Raw genomic sequence first — 15,442 nt, 5'->3', positions numbered from 1 at the left:
CAAAGACATCTTTTTTGTTTGATTGTACAAGATCAGGCACGTTCGGCGTGGTATGGTGGTACATCGGCTTTGACAACATAGAAAACTCCAGACTCCTAAAGGAAAAACTTTTAGTGGTTTAATAGATTTATTAGTACCAATTTGTTTAACTGAGATGTGCCCTGTGTTGAGTTTACGGAATCATGAAAAAGTTAAGTTAGGGTCAGATTTAATTTAGATGGTAGGAGTGGCTAAGATGTTTTAAAACTTTGACTTTATCAGATTTTACTTTTAATATCTTTAGTCGGACATGTAGCATTGTGATAAAAACAATAAAAGCAACAAATAACTGAAACAGAAGATGTTTGCCCCAAACAATCAAGTAACTTTGATATTTGACAAATGGAAACACGATTTTAAATTTAGATAGTCTGTAAAATTAGAACTGTGCAGGTCAAGAAGTAATGATAGACTATTGTTAAGCGTAAATGGTCAAATCTTACTATTAAGAAACCTTACTATTAGGAAACAAAATATATTGACTCTATTACTAATCTTTACTGTCAAGGTCAGAATTAATATGGCAAATTTGCTGAAAATGGAGCATCTGCTTTGCTGAATTATTGTATTTACTAAATTGGTAGCATTCTTGAAATCATTGCTGAACTCACATCTGTTGAGTTGAGGGGTAAGTGTGCAGATTCAGATATTTCAATGGATTTTCCTGTTAACTACCTGGTAAATATTTATTGAGTTTATGAATACAAATTTATACATATTAGCAATCTATACTGAGTTCTGTCCTCCTAAGCCTTTTAAAAGTTATTTATGTAAGACATGTTAAATTACATGACTGAAGATCTTTCCCAAAGACATCTTTTTTTGTTTGATTGTATTTGCATACCTGGGGTCTTGGTATGTTGACCAGGCTGCCCATGAACTCCTGGGTTCAAGTGATTCTCCTGCCTCAGCCTCCCCAGTGGCTGGGACTATAGGTGTGTGCTCACAGTGCATGGCTCTCTTGCATTATTGTAATTTCCCAAATAACACTCTTAAAAACTTTTTTTTTAGTTGTAGATAGACAGAATAACTTTATTTATTTATTTATTTTTTTTTGTGCTTTTTTTTCAAAAACATACTTCATATTTCCTCTTTATTATATAAATATCAGTTTAACCTTTTAATGTAAGAATATAAACGTTTTAAGAGGATCTTTGTTATTATTTATACAAATTCACAAACAGTACAATTAATTGATAAAGGTCTCTGGGTTTCTTTAACTCCATGTTCTCGCATGTTGCTGTGGAGGATTCTAAAAAAATAAACAAACAAACAAAATCCAACAAAAATATACATCCTACTCAAAAGCGATTTTTTTTAAAGCCACAAGTCCCAACCCCCACCAAAATAAAGTCATCTATTCCTCCATTTAGAAACAGATCTTTTTAAAACCCACAAAGCACAAATGTGTGGGAGAAATGAGAGTTGAACTGCTTTTTTGTTTGTTTGAGATGCAGATTGTGTCTTGAAAATGATTATTATATATGCAAATTATGCCCTACCCTCACCCTCTTCAAGTTTCTCCACAAAAAGGTCACACAGTGAGGCTTCCTTTTGGAAGTACAGAGCAGAGTTGGCCTACAGAGACCCTGGGGCCCCGGCAATGTGAAGGGGAGGAGACTGAAATTCATGTCTTATCTGTGTTCTGTTAATAAAATGGGACTTTGTGGGTTTTATTTATTTATTTATTTTTATATGTTGATGAGGATCAAACCCAGTGCCCACACATGCTAGGCAAGCACTGTACCACTAAGCTACAACCCCAGCCCCCTTCGTAATACTCTTACTCAGTGTTTTATCTTAGCTTTGGAAACAAAGTGCGTTAATATGAAGTGTAGTTACTATTACTAGGCTTATCGAATATGGACCACAACTATTAATAGTAGGTGGTGGTTTAATAAGCATGGTTTAAGTGTTCAAATGACTTTTAAATATTTTGAAAGATTTACTTAGGTAGTTATTCTGTGTTTTTTATTTCTTTATACTTATTTTTGCAGTACTAAGGATTAAGTCCAGGGTCTGGTGTAGATTAGGCAAGCACTCCATCCCTAAGCTATAGAAAAAGAAAGAAAATAGGAAAATAGGAATTATGTTTCTCTTAATGACTTTACCTCATCCCCAGAAATAATTGTTTGTGATGAGCTAGTGTTGATAAATATGTAGGGAGTGAATTAATTAGTAGATGGAATGGTACAATTTGACTGAGATTTGGGTGAAAAAGTAAACTAAGGGAAGGGAGCACATTTAGAGGATTTGTATATCACTCTTGAGTTTCGTTCAGTTGTTCCTATGAGAAAATGTGGATGTCAGTGCTTTTATTGTATATAATTTTGTTCATAACTGGTAGTTGTCTCAAATGGGACATCCATACTTATAATAGTTTATTAAAACTTTTTCTATGAAATGAAATTTTAGAATCTGAAAAAGACCTTACGTCATTCTACAGACAAAAACAATGACATAGTATGATAACATGTAAGATTGCATAGCTGGTAGAATTGCTATTTCCCATCTGAAGCTGTTGTATTTCAGGTAGCTATTATTTTTGAAGGGCAACATTAAAATCTAAGATAACTTTTTCTTAGTGATAAAAGTTGCTATGAGAATCAATTACCAAGGGCTTTCATATACACTCAAAACCCTTTGAGAGATATAAAGTTGCTTGATCTTGCAGAATATCACCCTCAACACTGTGCTGTTAAGTACCTATCCCACTTATATAATTTTTTGTATTGTTGCCTGGGCAGTTAGTTCATATCATGCCCTCCTGTAGCAAATCCTTTTTTCACTTATTGTTTCTCATCTGTTAGAGAATATCTTAGATTGTTTTACAAGCAAGAATAAATAGATTCATCCATTCTGCAACATGGGCAAACCTCAGAAACATGCTAAGTGAAAGAAACCAGACAGAAAAGACCACATATCGAATAGTTCTATCTATGTGAGATGTCCAAGAAAGGCAAAACCTCTAGAGACAGGAGGTGGATTAGTGGTTGGTTGAGCCTAGGGATGGGATGGGGAGGAACAAACTGCAAGTTAATATGAAGCTTCTTTTCAGGGATACAGAAATATTCTAAAATTGGATTATGGTGATGTTTGCCCATCCTGTAAATTTACTAAAAGTTATTAGATTATACATTTAAAATAAAATTTGGGTATATAAATTATACTCCAATAAAGTTGTTTAAAAAATTTGGTTTAGAACTCATTTTGGAGGGATTCTCTTTTATAATTGTAGATTAATATAATTGATAAATTTAGTTATGCATAATACCCTAGAGAAGTAAAATGGAAAACTAGATAAAGTAATGTATGATAGCCTGAATTTTATTCATTAGGTAAGCCAGAGTTTGAAAGCCCCCCTCCCCAACCCCCCCATGAAACCATTAGGAATTTTTGTGTTTTTTTTTTTTTTTTAATACTTTTTTAGTTGTAGATGGACACAATATCTTTATTTATTTATTTTTATATGGTGCCAAGGATCGAGCCCAGTACCTCAGACATGCTAGGGAAGTACTCTACCACTGAACCACAACCCAGCCTTAGGAATTGTTTTTGTGAAAAGGAAAAATTAAATTTTTTGTGGAGAGGAATTATGGCACAAAGAGTGGTAACACTAAGTTTTAAGGATAGGATTCATATACATGTTAATTTGTTGTGATCTATAGATATTTTATCAAGGTCTTGGTTTCTCTTCCCATCCTTTCCCTCTTCTTCTGCCCTCTGCCCCTTCTCCCTCTCCCTCCTTCCCTTCCGACCTCTCTCTCCACATATACTCTTATACAGAATTGTCAAAATTAGAGAAGGTGTCAGATTTTTCCTCTAATCCTATCTTTTTTGCCAGTGTGTTTTTGTTTCATCTTACCTTTCATCCTAATCAAATGTCATGTCTTTTGAACAAGTAAACACTTTGGCTTCAGGCTGTTGATGAATTCTCTTTGATTTTTCAGCACTTTCATTTGGACCCTTGGATGCTCATTGGACAGACGCTTGAAACCTGAAGTCATCTTCCAATCATAGCAGAATCATTAGGCCTTTCCTTTGAGTGGGGAGGAGATAAACCCATGTGTTGTGGAGATGAACGGGGAACAGCAGCTTGATGCAGGTACTGGTTTTGCTGAGCAGATGTTATCCTTCATAGTGCACAATTGTATTACTCACCTGTGTTACATTGTCTGACTTGTCTTTGTACCACTAAACTGGAAGCTCTTTGAAGTTTGTAGTTATTTTTCATTGCCGTGTGCTGCACCAGGCAAAGAATCTGGCACTAAAGACTACTAATAATGTTTGCTGGAAAAGTAAGTCATTTTTATGAAGACACTTTTTAAAAATAGTATTTTAATTTTGATGGTTACTTTCTAATTATTTCAAAATAATTATGGGTCATAGGAAGTTGCAGAGATAGTGTTGACAGGTCTCATGTTCCCTTCACCCAGTTTCTCCAATGAGTTCCTCAAAAAATTGTAATATGATATAAAATCCAGGACATTGATACTGATTTAAAGTGTATGTAGTTCTGTATCATTTTATCACACATGTGGACTCCTGTAACATCATCTCAGTCAAGATATAGAACTATTTTATCACTCCCATTACCTATTCCTCTTTCTCTGTACCCTCTTTAACCCTAAGCTGCTGTTCATCTGCTCTTCATCTCTGTAAGTTTGTCATTTAAAGAATGTTACATAAACAGAAGACATTTTGAGTTTTTTTTTCCTCTCAAAATAATAGCCTTTGAGATCCCTTGAAGTTTTTGCATATGTTAACAGTTTGTTAGTTTTTATTGCTGAATACTATTCCATGGATGTATTATAGTGTGATTAAACCTTCTTCTGTTGTACATTTTGCTTTTTTCCAGCTTTTGGCTATTACAAATAAATTGCTATGAATAATTTTATACATAATTTTGGGACGATAAATGCCAAAGAGCACAATTTTTCTATCATAGGTTTAGTAAAGAAACTGTCAGGCTTTCTAGAGATGACATTCACCAGTAATGTGAGAGACATACATTCTCTCTGCATGCTTACCATTATTTGGTATTGTTACTTTTTATTTAAGCCCTCTGGATAGTTGTGTAGTGACAGCTTATCATGGTCTTCATGTGTATTTCTCTAATGCCCAGTGATGTTGAACATCTTTACATGTGCTTATTTGGCTTTCTTAATTCTCTTTGATGAAGTATCTCTTCACATCTTGGGCTCATTATTCATTAGTTTGTTTTTCATTAATAAAACTTTTTTATTGTTGAAGTTTTATTTTGATTTTTTAAAAAATGTTACTGAAGCATAATTTTTTGAGATATAATTTTCAGACATAAAATTCATACTTGTAGAATGCATAATTCAGTGGTTTTATTTGTTTTATAATGCTGGGTATTGAACTCAGAGCCTCATACATGCTAGGCAAGTGCTCTACCACTGAGCTACACCCCCAGTGCAATTCAGTGATTTTTAGTATATTAACAAAGTTATACAGTAATCACTGCTAATTCTAGATCATTTTTGTGTCCACCAAAATACTCCATTAGAGTTGTTTCCTGTTCAGCCTCTGAAAATCAGTTAATCTACTCTCTGTCTCTATGAATTTACCTATTCCTGCTTTCTTTTGACTGGTGTTTGCACCGTATCTTTTTTATTCTTTTATTTTCAATCTCCTAGTATTATTATATTTGAAATAAGTTTGGTTTTTATTGTGGGGGTCGGGGGGAAATTTACCAGGGAATGAACTCAGTGGCACTCGGCCACTGAGCCACATCCCCAGCCCTATTTTATATTTTATTCAGAGACAAGGTCTCATTGAGTTGTTTAGCACTTTGCTTTTGCTGAGGCTGGCTTTGAATTCATGATCCTCCTGACTCAGCCTCCTGAGCTGTTGGGAATACAGGTGTGTGCCACCATGTATGGCCCAGTTATTATTGAAGGACATTTTGGCTGGATAAAGAATTCTGGGTTGAAAGTTCTTTTCTTTCCTTCAGTATTGTAAAGGAAAAGTATTGTGACACCTCCTTCTAGCCTTCTTGGGAAATGTGCTGTCATGGGTATCTTCTATTTTTCCTGGCATGAGACCCCCACCGCTTTTCACCTGCTTAAAAGAGATGTTATTTTTCTCTTGTTATGTTCAAGATTCTTTGTCTTTTGTTTAAAAAAGTTTTTGATGCTGCTGTTTCCTTACATGAATTTCCTTGGGTCATCTGCTTCTTGAAGATACAGGTCTTCTGCTGATTCTGGAAAAATTTCAGCCATTATTTCTTTAAATACTTTTCCAACCCTGCCTTCTTTCTTTTCTTTATCTGGAACTTCAATAAATTGTATAAAATTTTCTTTTATTGTCTCACACTTCTATTAGTCTCTTCATTTTTTTTCTTTGTTCTTTGTTGTTTAGATTATTTTCTATTGTTCTGTCTTCAGTTTTACTTCTTTCCTGTGTCTGCTTCATTTTGCTATTGTACTTATCTGTAGAGTTTCTTTTAAAAGTTTTGTTATTGTATTTATTTTCAGTTCTAAAATTTTCTTGTTGAGGTGGAGAGGGAAAAAGGTGGGGAATAGTAGCAACTTAAAATGCCACATCCCACTGTCTTAAGCAAGATTCAGCAACTTTCTTTGTATAGATCTTTAAATTTCTGTGCTTTTAACTATTTTGAGACATTTAAATGGTTGCTTTTCATTGTTTAGCCAGTATTTTTGCTGCTTTTATCAGAATGTGTGTTCATTGAAGTATGTACTGTACCATTTCAGAAGTTGATTTCTTTTTTCTTTTTTTGGGGTGGAATGGGGGGGGAATGGGATACTGGGAATTGAACCCAGAGATGTTTAACGATAGAACCACATCCCCAGCCCTTTTTATTTTTTATTTTGACACAGGATATCACTACATTGCTAAGGCAGGCTTTGAACTGATCATCTTCCTGCCTCAGCTTCTGATTTGCTGGGATTACAGGCATGTGCCATTGTGCCCACCTTGTTTTAAATATTATCATCTGTATGTGTATGGGTTACATGTGTATGTGTGATTGATGAGTTTGAATCTGTTGCTATCATCATTAATTTGATGATTAAATTGGCTATTTTGGAGCAGTGAGAATTCTTAAAGATTGGTTCTTGTGTTCTTTTGATGTGATGTCATCCATAGACATTGCAAGAAAATACACATCTTTTTGAAGAGAAAGGAAAATCATGGTTTCATACCCATATTTACAATTTTAATTTAAAATTACAGGGTTTTTACTACAATTTTATGCTTCTAAAATGTTTTATTTTCTAATGTTGTTATCATTACTAATTTGTTTTTATCTGTAATAATCCTATAGTTATTTCAAAATAACAATACCAAGTTTCCAAATGTCAAAATGATAATAAGGGGCTGGAGTTGTGGCTCAGTGACAGACTGCTTGCCTAGCACATGCGAGGCCCTGGGTTTGATCCTCAGCACCACATAAAAATAAATAAAGTAAAAGTATTTTTTTAAAAAATGGATAATAATATGCTGCTTAGAATTTCTTTATGGTTTTTACCTTTAAATAAATTCCAATGGAGTTTGCAGTCATAGTATTATATTTTAATGTGTCTTAAAGAAATCCTGTTTTTGTTTTTGTCTTGCCACCGACAGACTCATTTGTTTCAGTTCGTTTGTAATTTCTTTCTTTCAATTTAAGTATGTTTCTGAATAGTCACACTCATCTCTCATTTTATACAAGAAGTCTAGAGGGAAAAAAAAACTTCTGTGGTTTTGCTTACGATACTTTGGTGATTATTCCACATGAATATATAGAGATCATTTTCATTTTTTTTTTTTACAGCTGTATAAACCTAGATGTCTTGGTTTTGATGTGTAGACTCAATGAATAAGCCATATTTATTCAACTAATTCCTTATTGATGGACATTTGGCTTATTCCCAGTCTTGGTATTACAAATAGTGCTGCAATAAATAGCTTTGTACATATGTCTTCTTGTATTTTTGCCAGCATATCTTTGGGATAGATTCCTAGAAGTGGGATTGCTGGATCAAAAGGTAAATGCATATGTAATGTTGCTAGATGTTGCTAAGTTTTTTTTCCATAGGAGTTGTATTATTATTCTTTACCAGTTTTACTACAGTAACTTCATCTTAGAATAAATTGTCAGACTTTTGAAATTTTTCCAATCCAAGATCTCAGTGTAGCTTTAATGTGCTTTCTCTCAAAATGAGAAAATTTGCATATCTTTTCATATATTTAAGGATCATTTGCATTTCTGGGTAATTCTGTTTTTATGTGTGTTGCTCATTTTCCCATCAGGTCACAAGCCTTATTTCTTCCCAATTTTAGTAGTTTTTTTTTTTTTTTAAATGCAAGAGAGAGTTTAGTTGATTAATTCATCAGTTTTTTATTTTCATTTTTTATCTTTAAATAAAATTATTGAATCATGATAATTAAATAATTTATCTTTAAATACAATTTAAAGATAGATAAAAAATAGAAAGTAGAATAGTGAGAAATGAGGAATGAAGAATTATTGTTTAATGGGCACAGAGTACCAGTGGAAAAAAGTTCTGGAGATGAATGGCAATAATAATTGTACTACAGTATGAATATACGTAATGTCACTGAACTGTACACTTAAAAATTGTTAATATGGCCACTGAGACTTGCCTCAGGACTATGAGTTCTCAGCCTAGTTACGTTTTAATAATGGCAGTTGACTTTCCATAGGCCTGTCTTCCAGGTTGCTCTCAGAGCGATCCTTGTTGGCTTGTATTTCTAATGAAAAATTTCAAATACATAAGAAAGTATGGAAAAAAATAATAACAACCATGAACTTACTATGAATTTTTAGTATATTTTTTTTTACATTTTCAATATTTCAGTTTTTTGTTAAGTTTTAAGTTTTAAATGTTAAGTTTTACCCCCTGTGATACTGGTGATTGAACCCAGGTCCTCATTCATGCTAGGCAAGAACTCTATTACTGAGCTACATCCCCAGTCCGTTTTACTTTTTATTTTGAGACAAGAATCTCACCAAGTTGCTCAGTCTGGCTTCAAACTTGTGATCCTCCTGTCTCAGTCTTCCAGTTGGCTGGAATTGTAGGTGTGTGCCCCAGCACCTAGCCTTATTAACGATTTTTAAGTGTACGGTTTAGTGACAATAAGTATATTGACGTTGTAGTATAATCATTATTGCCATCCATCTCTAGAACTTTTTTTTTATTTTTCCAAATTGGTAGTCTATGCCCATTAAACAATAATTCTTTATTCCTCATTTCCCACTATTCTTCTTTCTGTTTCTATGAATTTGACCACTGTAGGTATCTCAACATAAATGGAATTGATAAATGCTATTTTGTTTAGCATAATGTCCTCAAGATCTTTGTTTAGCATAATATCCTCAAGATTTGTCCATGTTGTATTGTAGCATGTGTCAAAATTTCGTACCTTTTTTTTAAAAAAATATATATATTTAGTTGTAGATGGACACAATATCTTTATTAATTTTTATATGGTGCTGAGGATCGAACCCAGGGCCCCACGCATGCGAGGCAAGTGCTCTGCCACTGAGCTACAGCCCCAGCCCGATTTCCTACCTTTTTAAGACTAATATTCTATTCACATTTTATTTATCCTTTCATCCTTTGATAGACACTTCTTCTACCTTTTGACTATCTTGAATATTGCTACTCTGAACATTCATGTATAAATACTGTTTTGAGTTCCTGCTTTCAATTCTTATGGATATATACACAGAGGAGGAATTATTGAATCATTTGATAATTAAAGTAAATTTTTTTTTAAACAAAACTGTTTCCACAATGACTACATTCTTACCAGTAGTGCATAAAAATACCATTTTTTTCTACATCCTCACCATCCCCCATCATTTTCTGCTTTGTTGAGAATAGCTATTCTAATATGTGTGAGATGGCATGTCATGTAGTTCTGGTGTACATTAACCTATGATAGTAATGTTGAACGTCTTTTCATGTGTTTCCATATTTAAAAAGATACAAAACAATACAGTTTAATTCTATTTTATACTTCCCTTCTAATGATGTTTTCATCTCACTTTCCCCAAAGGTAACATTGTTGAAGTTTGCATATATTCTTAACATTCTTGATTTCATTCTCTTTATTGGTATGCATGTATTCATAAACATGATACTGAAAAGTTTTGTTTTGAAGCCTAAATTGTTTCTAGCTATGCTTTTCATTCTCCACTTGTCTTTTCTACTTGATGTTCTTTATTTATCTATGTCAATGCTAGTTAGTTAATTTCACTTGCATATATAATAGCATTTCATTAAAGAATTGCCACAGTTTATCTCTCATTCTACTAATTGCTTCCAGTCCTTAACTATTACAAACAGTGCTATGATGAATATTCTCTTATTTGCTCCTTGTGTTCATTGGAAGCATGACTTCCCCTAGAATTTACTCATTTACCAACCATTTATTGAGAATTTGCTCTGTTTCAAGCATTATTTTAGGTAGTGGGACGTATTAGTGAACAAACAAACATAAAACTGTCTTTGCTCTTAAGTAGTTTACATGAAGTAGGATTGTTGGATTATAGATATTTGAATCTTGCCCACCCAGCAGATAATTTTTCTTTTAGTATCTATTGCTCACGCAACAAGTACATGTTGTGTGTCTACTATATACCAGGTGTTTTGAATCTAGGTGACAGAAATATAAGAGTGACCAAAGTAAAATCTCTGTCTTTAGGTTTATGATTTAGTAGGGAGGATTAAAAGATATGGTATATGGTCAAGTAGAAATGAATGCTATGAAGAAAATGGAAACAGAGCCTCCATTTAGATGGATACTGAAGAGGTGACATTTTAGTAGAAACTTGAATGAAATGAAGGTGTGATCCTCCTGGAAGATGAGTCTTTGAACTGAGAGAACACCAAATGCAGAGACCTTACAGAAAACATTAAAAAATGTCAAGGAACTCATTGTCACCAGAGTGCAGGAAACAGTGAATATCTGGCCGGGGATAAAATAGAAGGGTATGTGGCCAAGAGTTAGCTCATGTAGGGCCTTGTAATCTTTGAAAGATTGTAGTTCTTATTTAAGTATGATTAAAAGATGAAAGATACTGTGGACTAGAGATAGTAATAGGATGAGAAATTATCTGATTTGGAATGTTTTAAAGATGGTAGCTACAGAATTTTTTATGGATTGGATATAGGATGTGAAGGGAAAGGATAACTTCACTTTTTTTTGGTAGTAAACTAAAACACGATTAATAGTATCTTTACTCAGAGAATATTTAGAATCAGATTGAAAATTTAAGTTTGAAATGTCTATTAAGTGTGACCTAAATGTTTGGTACTAGATACTAACTTATAGGCCAAAATTAATATAATAGTTTTATATTCCTTCTATCTTCATATTATACGATCCACTAGGGTGAACTTTAGATTTGATGTCTCCCCAGCAAGACAGCATATCAAACTTCTTGACACCTATTGACACTCTAGGCACTAAGGGAAACTGCCATTAAAACCACAATAAAAAAATTACTTAGGCAGGGGATGAGGCTCAGTGGTAGAGCCCTCGCCTAGCACATGTGAGGCCCTGGATTCGAACCTCAGCACCACATAAAAATAAATAAAATAAAGGTATTGTGTCCAACTATAACTAAAAAATAAATATTAAAAAAATTACTCAATTTTTTTGTGCAAACTCAATTAATTTGTCCTGAAGTAAATTCTGTAAGTTAGATTGCTATAGTTTTATGTTTTTGTACCTTCATTTTTCTTTAATTGAGACACACCTGTTTTTTTGTTTTGTTTTTAATTCCAGATGCTGGATCTGGTATGGAAGAAGTAGAATTAAGCTGGGAAGACTATCTAGAAGAGACAGGGTCCACAGCAGTTCCTTATGGATCTTTTAAACATGTAAGCAGTAACTATTATTGTTTTACTGTTTTATCCTTTTTCTTTTAGCTGTTGTGTCATCATTAGAGAATTAGAGTTGTTTTAAGTTGAAATTACATTTCCTTCTTCCTGCCATTCTCACTGACAAAACTTGACATATTCTAAAATCCTTTATGGTTTTTTATTTTTTCTGCTTTAAAATGTATTATTTACCTCTTTGACTGGTCATGGATGCTCCTTTATATTTTTGTAAAAAAAACCCTTTTCATAAGTGGAAAAAATTATTTTCTTTTACTTTATTGATTATTGATTTTCTCATCAAAAGAAATTTCAGTGGGAGAGTTGGGGTTGTGATTCAGTGGTAGAGTGCTTGGCTATTACGCAAGGCCCTGGGTTTGAGCCTCAGCACCACATAAAAATAAATAAGTAAAATAAAGGTATTGTGTTCAACTACAACTAAAAAATAAATATTAAAAAAAATTTTAGTGAAATTTCCCTCTTGTTAAGAAAAAGCATGTCATACATTGGGGCATATTAGTGGCCTATGTAGCTCAGTTTTATTCCCTAACAGCTCCATTTAATGCTTTCCCAAGGGACAGCATATTTGCCCTGCGTAATAACTAGAATGTAAGAAAATACTCCAAATTTTATTAATAATTTATATCTAGACTTGGCTTTTAAACTGTTCCCCTAAGCTCCCTTTTAAAATGCATGAAATTAATTATTTTAAAATGATTTACTTCATATTTGTCTTAGTCTGCTTGGGCTGCCATGACAAAATATCATAGACTGGGTGGCTTAAACAACAGAAATTTATTTTCTCAACAGTTCTGGAGACTGAAAGTCTGAGATCAGAGTGCATGGTCAATTTCTGGTGAGGATTCTCTTCTTCATTTGCAGGTGGCTGCTTTCTTTCTGTGTCTTCACATAACCTGGGGAGTGGGGTAGAGGGAATTATGTGCATAGACCTACATTAGAGTTCTCTGGTACTTCTTACAAAAAAATATATTAATTATGTTGGATCAGGGCTTCACCCTTATGACCTCATTTAATCTGATTACTTTGTTGTTATCTAAAGTTTGTATTCACCCAAAGCTCATATGTTGAAATCTAATTACCAGTATGGTGATATGGAGGAGTGAGGCCATTGGGGAAGTGACTAGTGCCTTCATAAAAGATGTCTGACCAGAAACTATGCAACTCCTAGAAGAAAATGTAGGGTCAACACTCCAGCAAATAGGCACAGGCAACTACTTTCTCAGTAGGACCCCTAAAGCTTGGGAAATAATGCCAAGAGTTAATAAATAGGATGACATTAAATTAAAAAGTTTCTACACAGCAAGGGAAGCAATTAGGAATGTGAAGAGAGAACCTACAGAATGGGAGGAAATCTTTGCTAGCTACTTTTCGGACAGAGGATTAGTCTAGATTATATAAAGAACTCAGAAAAACAAATAACCTTATTAATATATGGGCAAATGAATTAAACACTTTTCAGAAGAAACACAAATGGCCAACAAATATATGAAAAAATGTTCAACACCTTTAGCAATTAGAGAAATGCAAATCAAAACTACACTGAGATTTTATCTCACACCAGTCAGAATGGCAGTCATCAAGAATACAAATAATACCTCCTCCAGTCCCTCAATATCCAAAACCAAAATGCCAAACCCTTTGTGAAATTTTCTATTTTCCTGTCTGTGAAAACATCTCCTTCCTTCCAATTCGCTTTGTCCTGAGTATGCCCTTCTTAGAGCATGTTTTTACCTGCTGGCTGGTATTATGGTTACTCATATATCTGGTCCATCTTCTACATTAGACTATACTGGTCCTTTCTTTGAAAATAAAGAATGATTTTTTATTGATCTGGGTATTCTCATCGGCACATAGGCCTGAATCTTTCGTGTAATAGGTGTTTATCAAACAATGAATGAAGAATGGAAGAAATAATTTGGTTCATAAAAAATTCTTCATAAGGGGCTGGGATTGTGGCTCAGTGGTAGAACGCTCGCCTACCATGTGTGAGGCCCTGGGTTCAATCCTCAGCACCACATAAAAATAAATAAAATAAAGGTATTAAAATTTTTTTTTCACAAAAACATAGTTTTCATTGGAACAGATTGGTTGACTCTAGATGAAACTTACCAACTTTTGCATATATTATTGGAGACCAAAATGTTCTTATACTTGTTCACAATAAAGTCTTATGTTTGGGATTACAAAAAATAATAATATAAATAATAATAAATGCTGGAGAGGATGTGGAGAAAAAGGAATACTTTTACTGTAGATTAGTACAACCACTATGGAAATCAGTGTGGAGGTTCCTCAGACAAAGAACCATCATATAATCCAGCTATACTGCTTCTTGGTATTCATCCTAAAGAATTAAAGTCATAATATTATAGTAATACTTGCTTACCTATATTTATAGCAACACAATTCACAGTAGCCAAACTATGGAACCAGCCTAGGTGTCCATCAATAGATGAATGGATGAAGAAAGTGTGGCATATATACACAATGGAGTTCTATTCAGCCATAAAGAAAAGTGAAATTATGTTATTTGCAGGAAAATGGAAGCAACTAGAGACCATTATGTTAAAGGAAAGCTCAGAAGATCAAGGATTCCGAGCTACAACACCTGCCCCAGGGTAGGAATCTTAATGAAAATCAAAAGGAGATCAGTAGAGGAAAGGAACCAGGAAGGAAGTGGAAGTTGGAGAGGGAGGGTGGAAGTGCTGGGGAGTTATATTGGCCAAAGTATATTGTTATATTGTGTGCATGTACAAATATGTAACAGCAAAACCCCATCATGTATATTTAAAATACACCAATAAAAGTAGAAAGAGAAAAATAAATTTTAAAAGTCTGGGAGAGTTTGCTCCTTCTACTGTGTGAAGACATAGAAAGAAGTCATCATCTATGAATCAGAGAGCAACCCTCACCAGACACTGAATCTGCTGGTGCTTTGATCTTGGACTCTCTAGCCTCCAGAATTGTGAGCAGTGTACTGCTGTTGTTTATAAATTGTCCAATCTAAGAAGGGAAAACAAAACTGAAGAAGGAATTGGAGATAAAGCACATTTGGGAATAAGGATCTAAAAGAGTGAAGAAGCCCTCCTCATGGCATATTCTGGTGGAAAAAAACAACATTTACTACAGGAAATCCACTGAACTCTCTCTGGATGTTGTAGAGCAAAAACTTTAAACTGTTAAGGGAAGAAGTATAAGCCCTATCAACCTAGGGCAGCTTGGGTAATAGAATAGAAGAAAACAAAAGCCCTCTGTTCCTGGAAGAAGGGTAGGAGTACTTGCTGAAGCATTAGCAATTCCCTACAGTTGAGATAAGGGTAGGATCACTGAGAAGTTTCCGCCCCAAGACTTAGGAACACAAAGCTTAAAACTGAGGTTAAATATAAGAGAATGTTCCTCCTTACTTGTTCCTCACCATCAGATTAGAAAGTGTTGAGTAACAGCAGTCTGTAGTAGAGGTAGAGGGAACTGTGTGGAGAGACAGTCTCTGAGATGCAGTCACAAAG

General features: G+C 34.0%; 1 protein-coding gene across 5 annotated transcripts in view; it reads left to right on the top strand.

Annotated features, from left to right (window-relative positions):
* Nucleotides 1–15,442, top strand: part of Sfmbt1 (Scm like with four mbt domains 1) — a 129,071-nt gene that overhangs the window by 53,642 nt on the left and 59,987 nt on the right. For all 5 annotated transcript variants that reach the window (XM_076836657.1, XM_076836835.1, XM_076836565.1 and 2 more), the window contains exons 2-3: nt 3,990–4,144; nt 11,824–11,918. In XM_076836657.1, the coding sequence (XP_076692772.1) occupies nt 4,117–4,144; nt 11,824–11,918 (123 nt within the window). In that variant the 5' untranslated portion in view covers nt 3,990–4,116. The remainder of the gene's footprint in view (nt 1–3,989; nt 4,145–11,823; nt 11,919–15,442) is intronic.

The sequence above is a fragment of the Callospermophilus lateralis genome, chromosome 1 (assembly GCF_048772815.1).
Source record: "Callospermophilus lateralis isolate mCalLat2 chromosome 1, mCalLat2.hap1, whole genome shotgun sequence".
NCBI lineage: Eukaryota > Metazoa > Chordata > Mammalia > Rodentia > Sciuridae > Callospermophilus > Callospermophilus lateralis.
The sequence above is the reverse complement of the archived record's forward strand: the minus strand, read 5'-3'. Positions and strand labels throughout refer to the sequence as shown.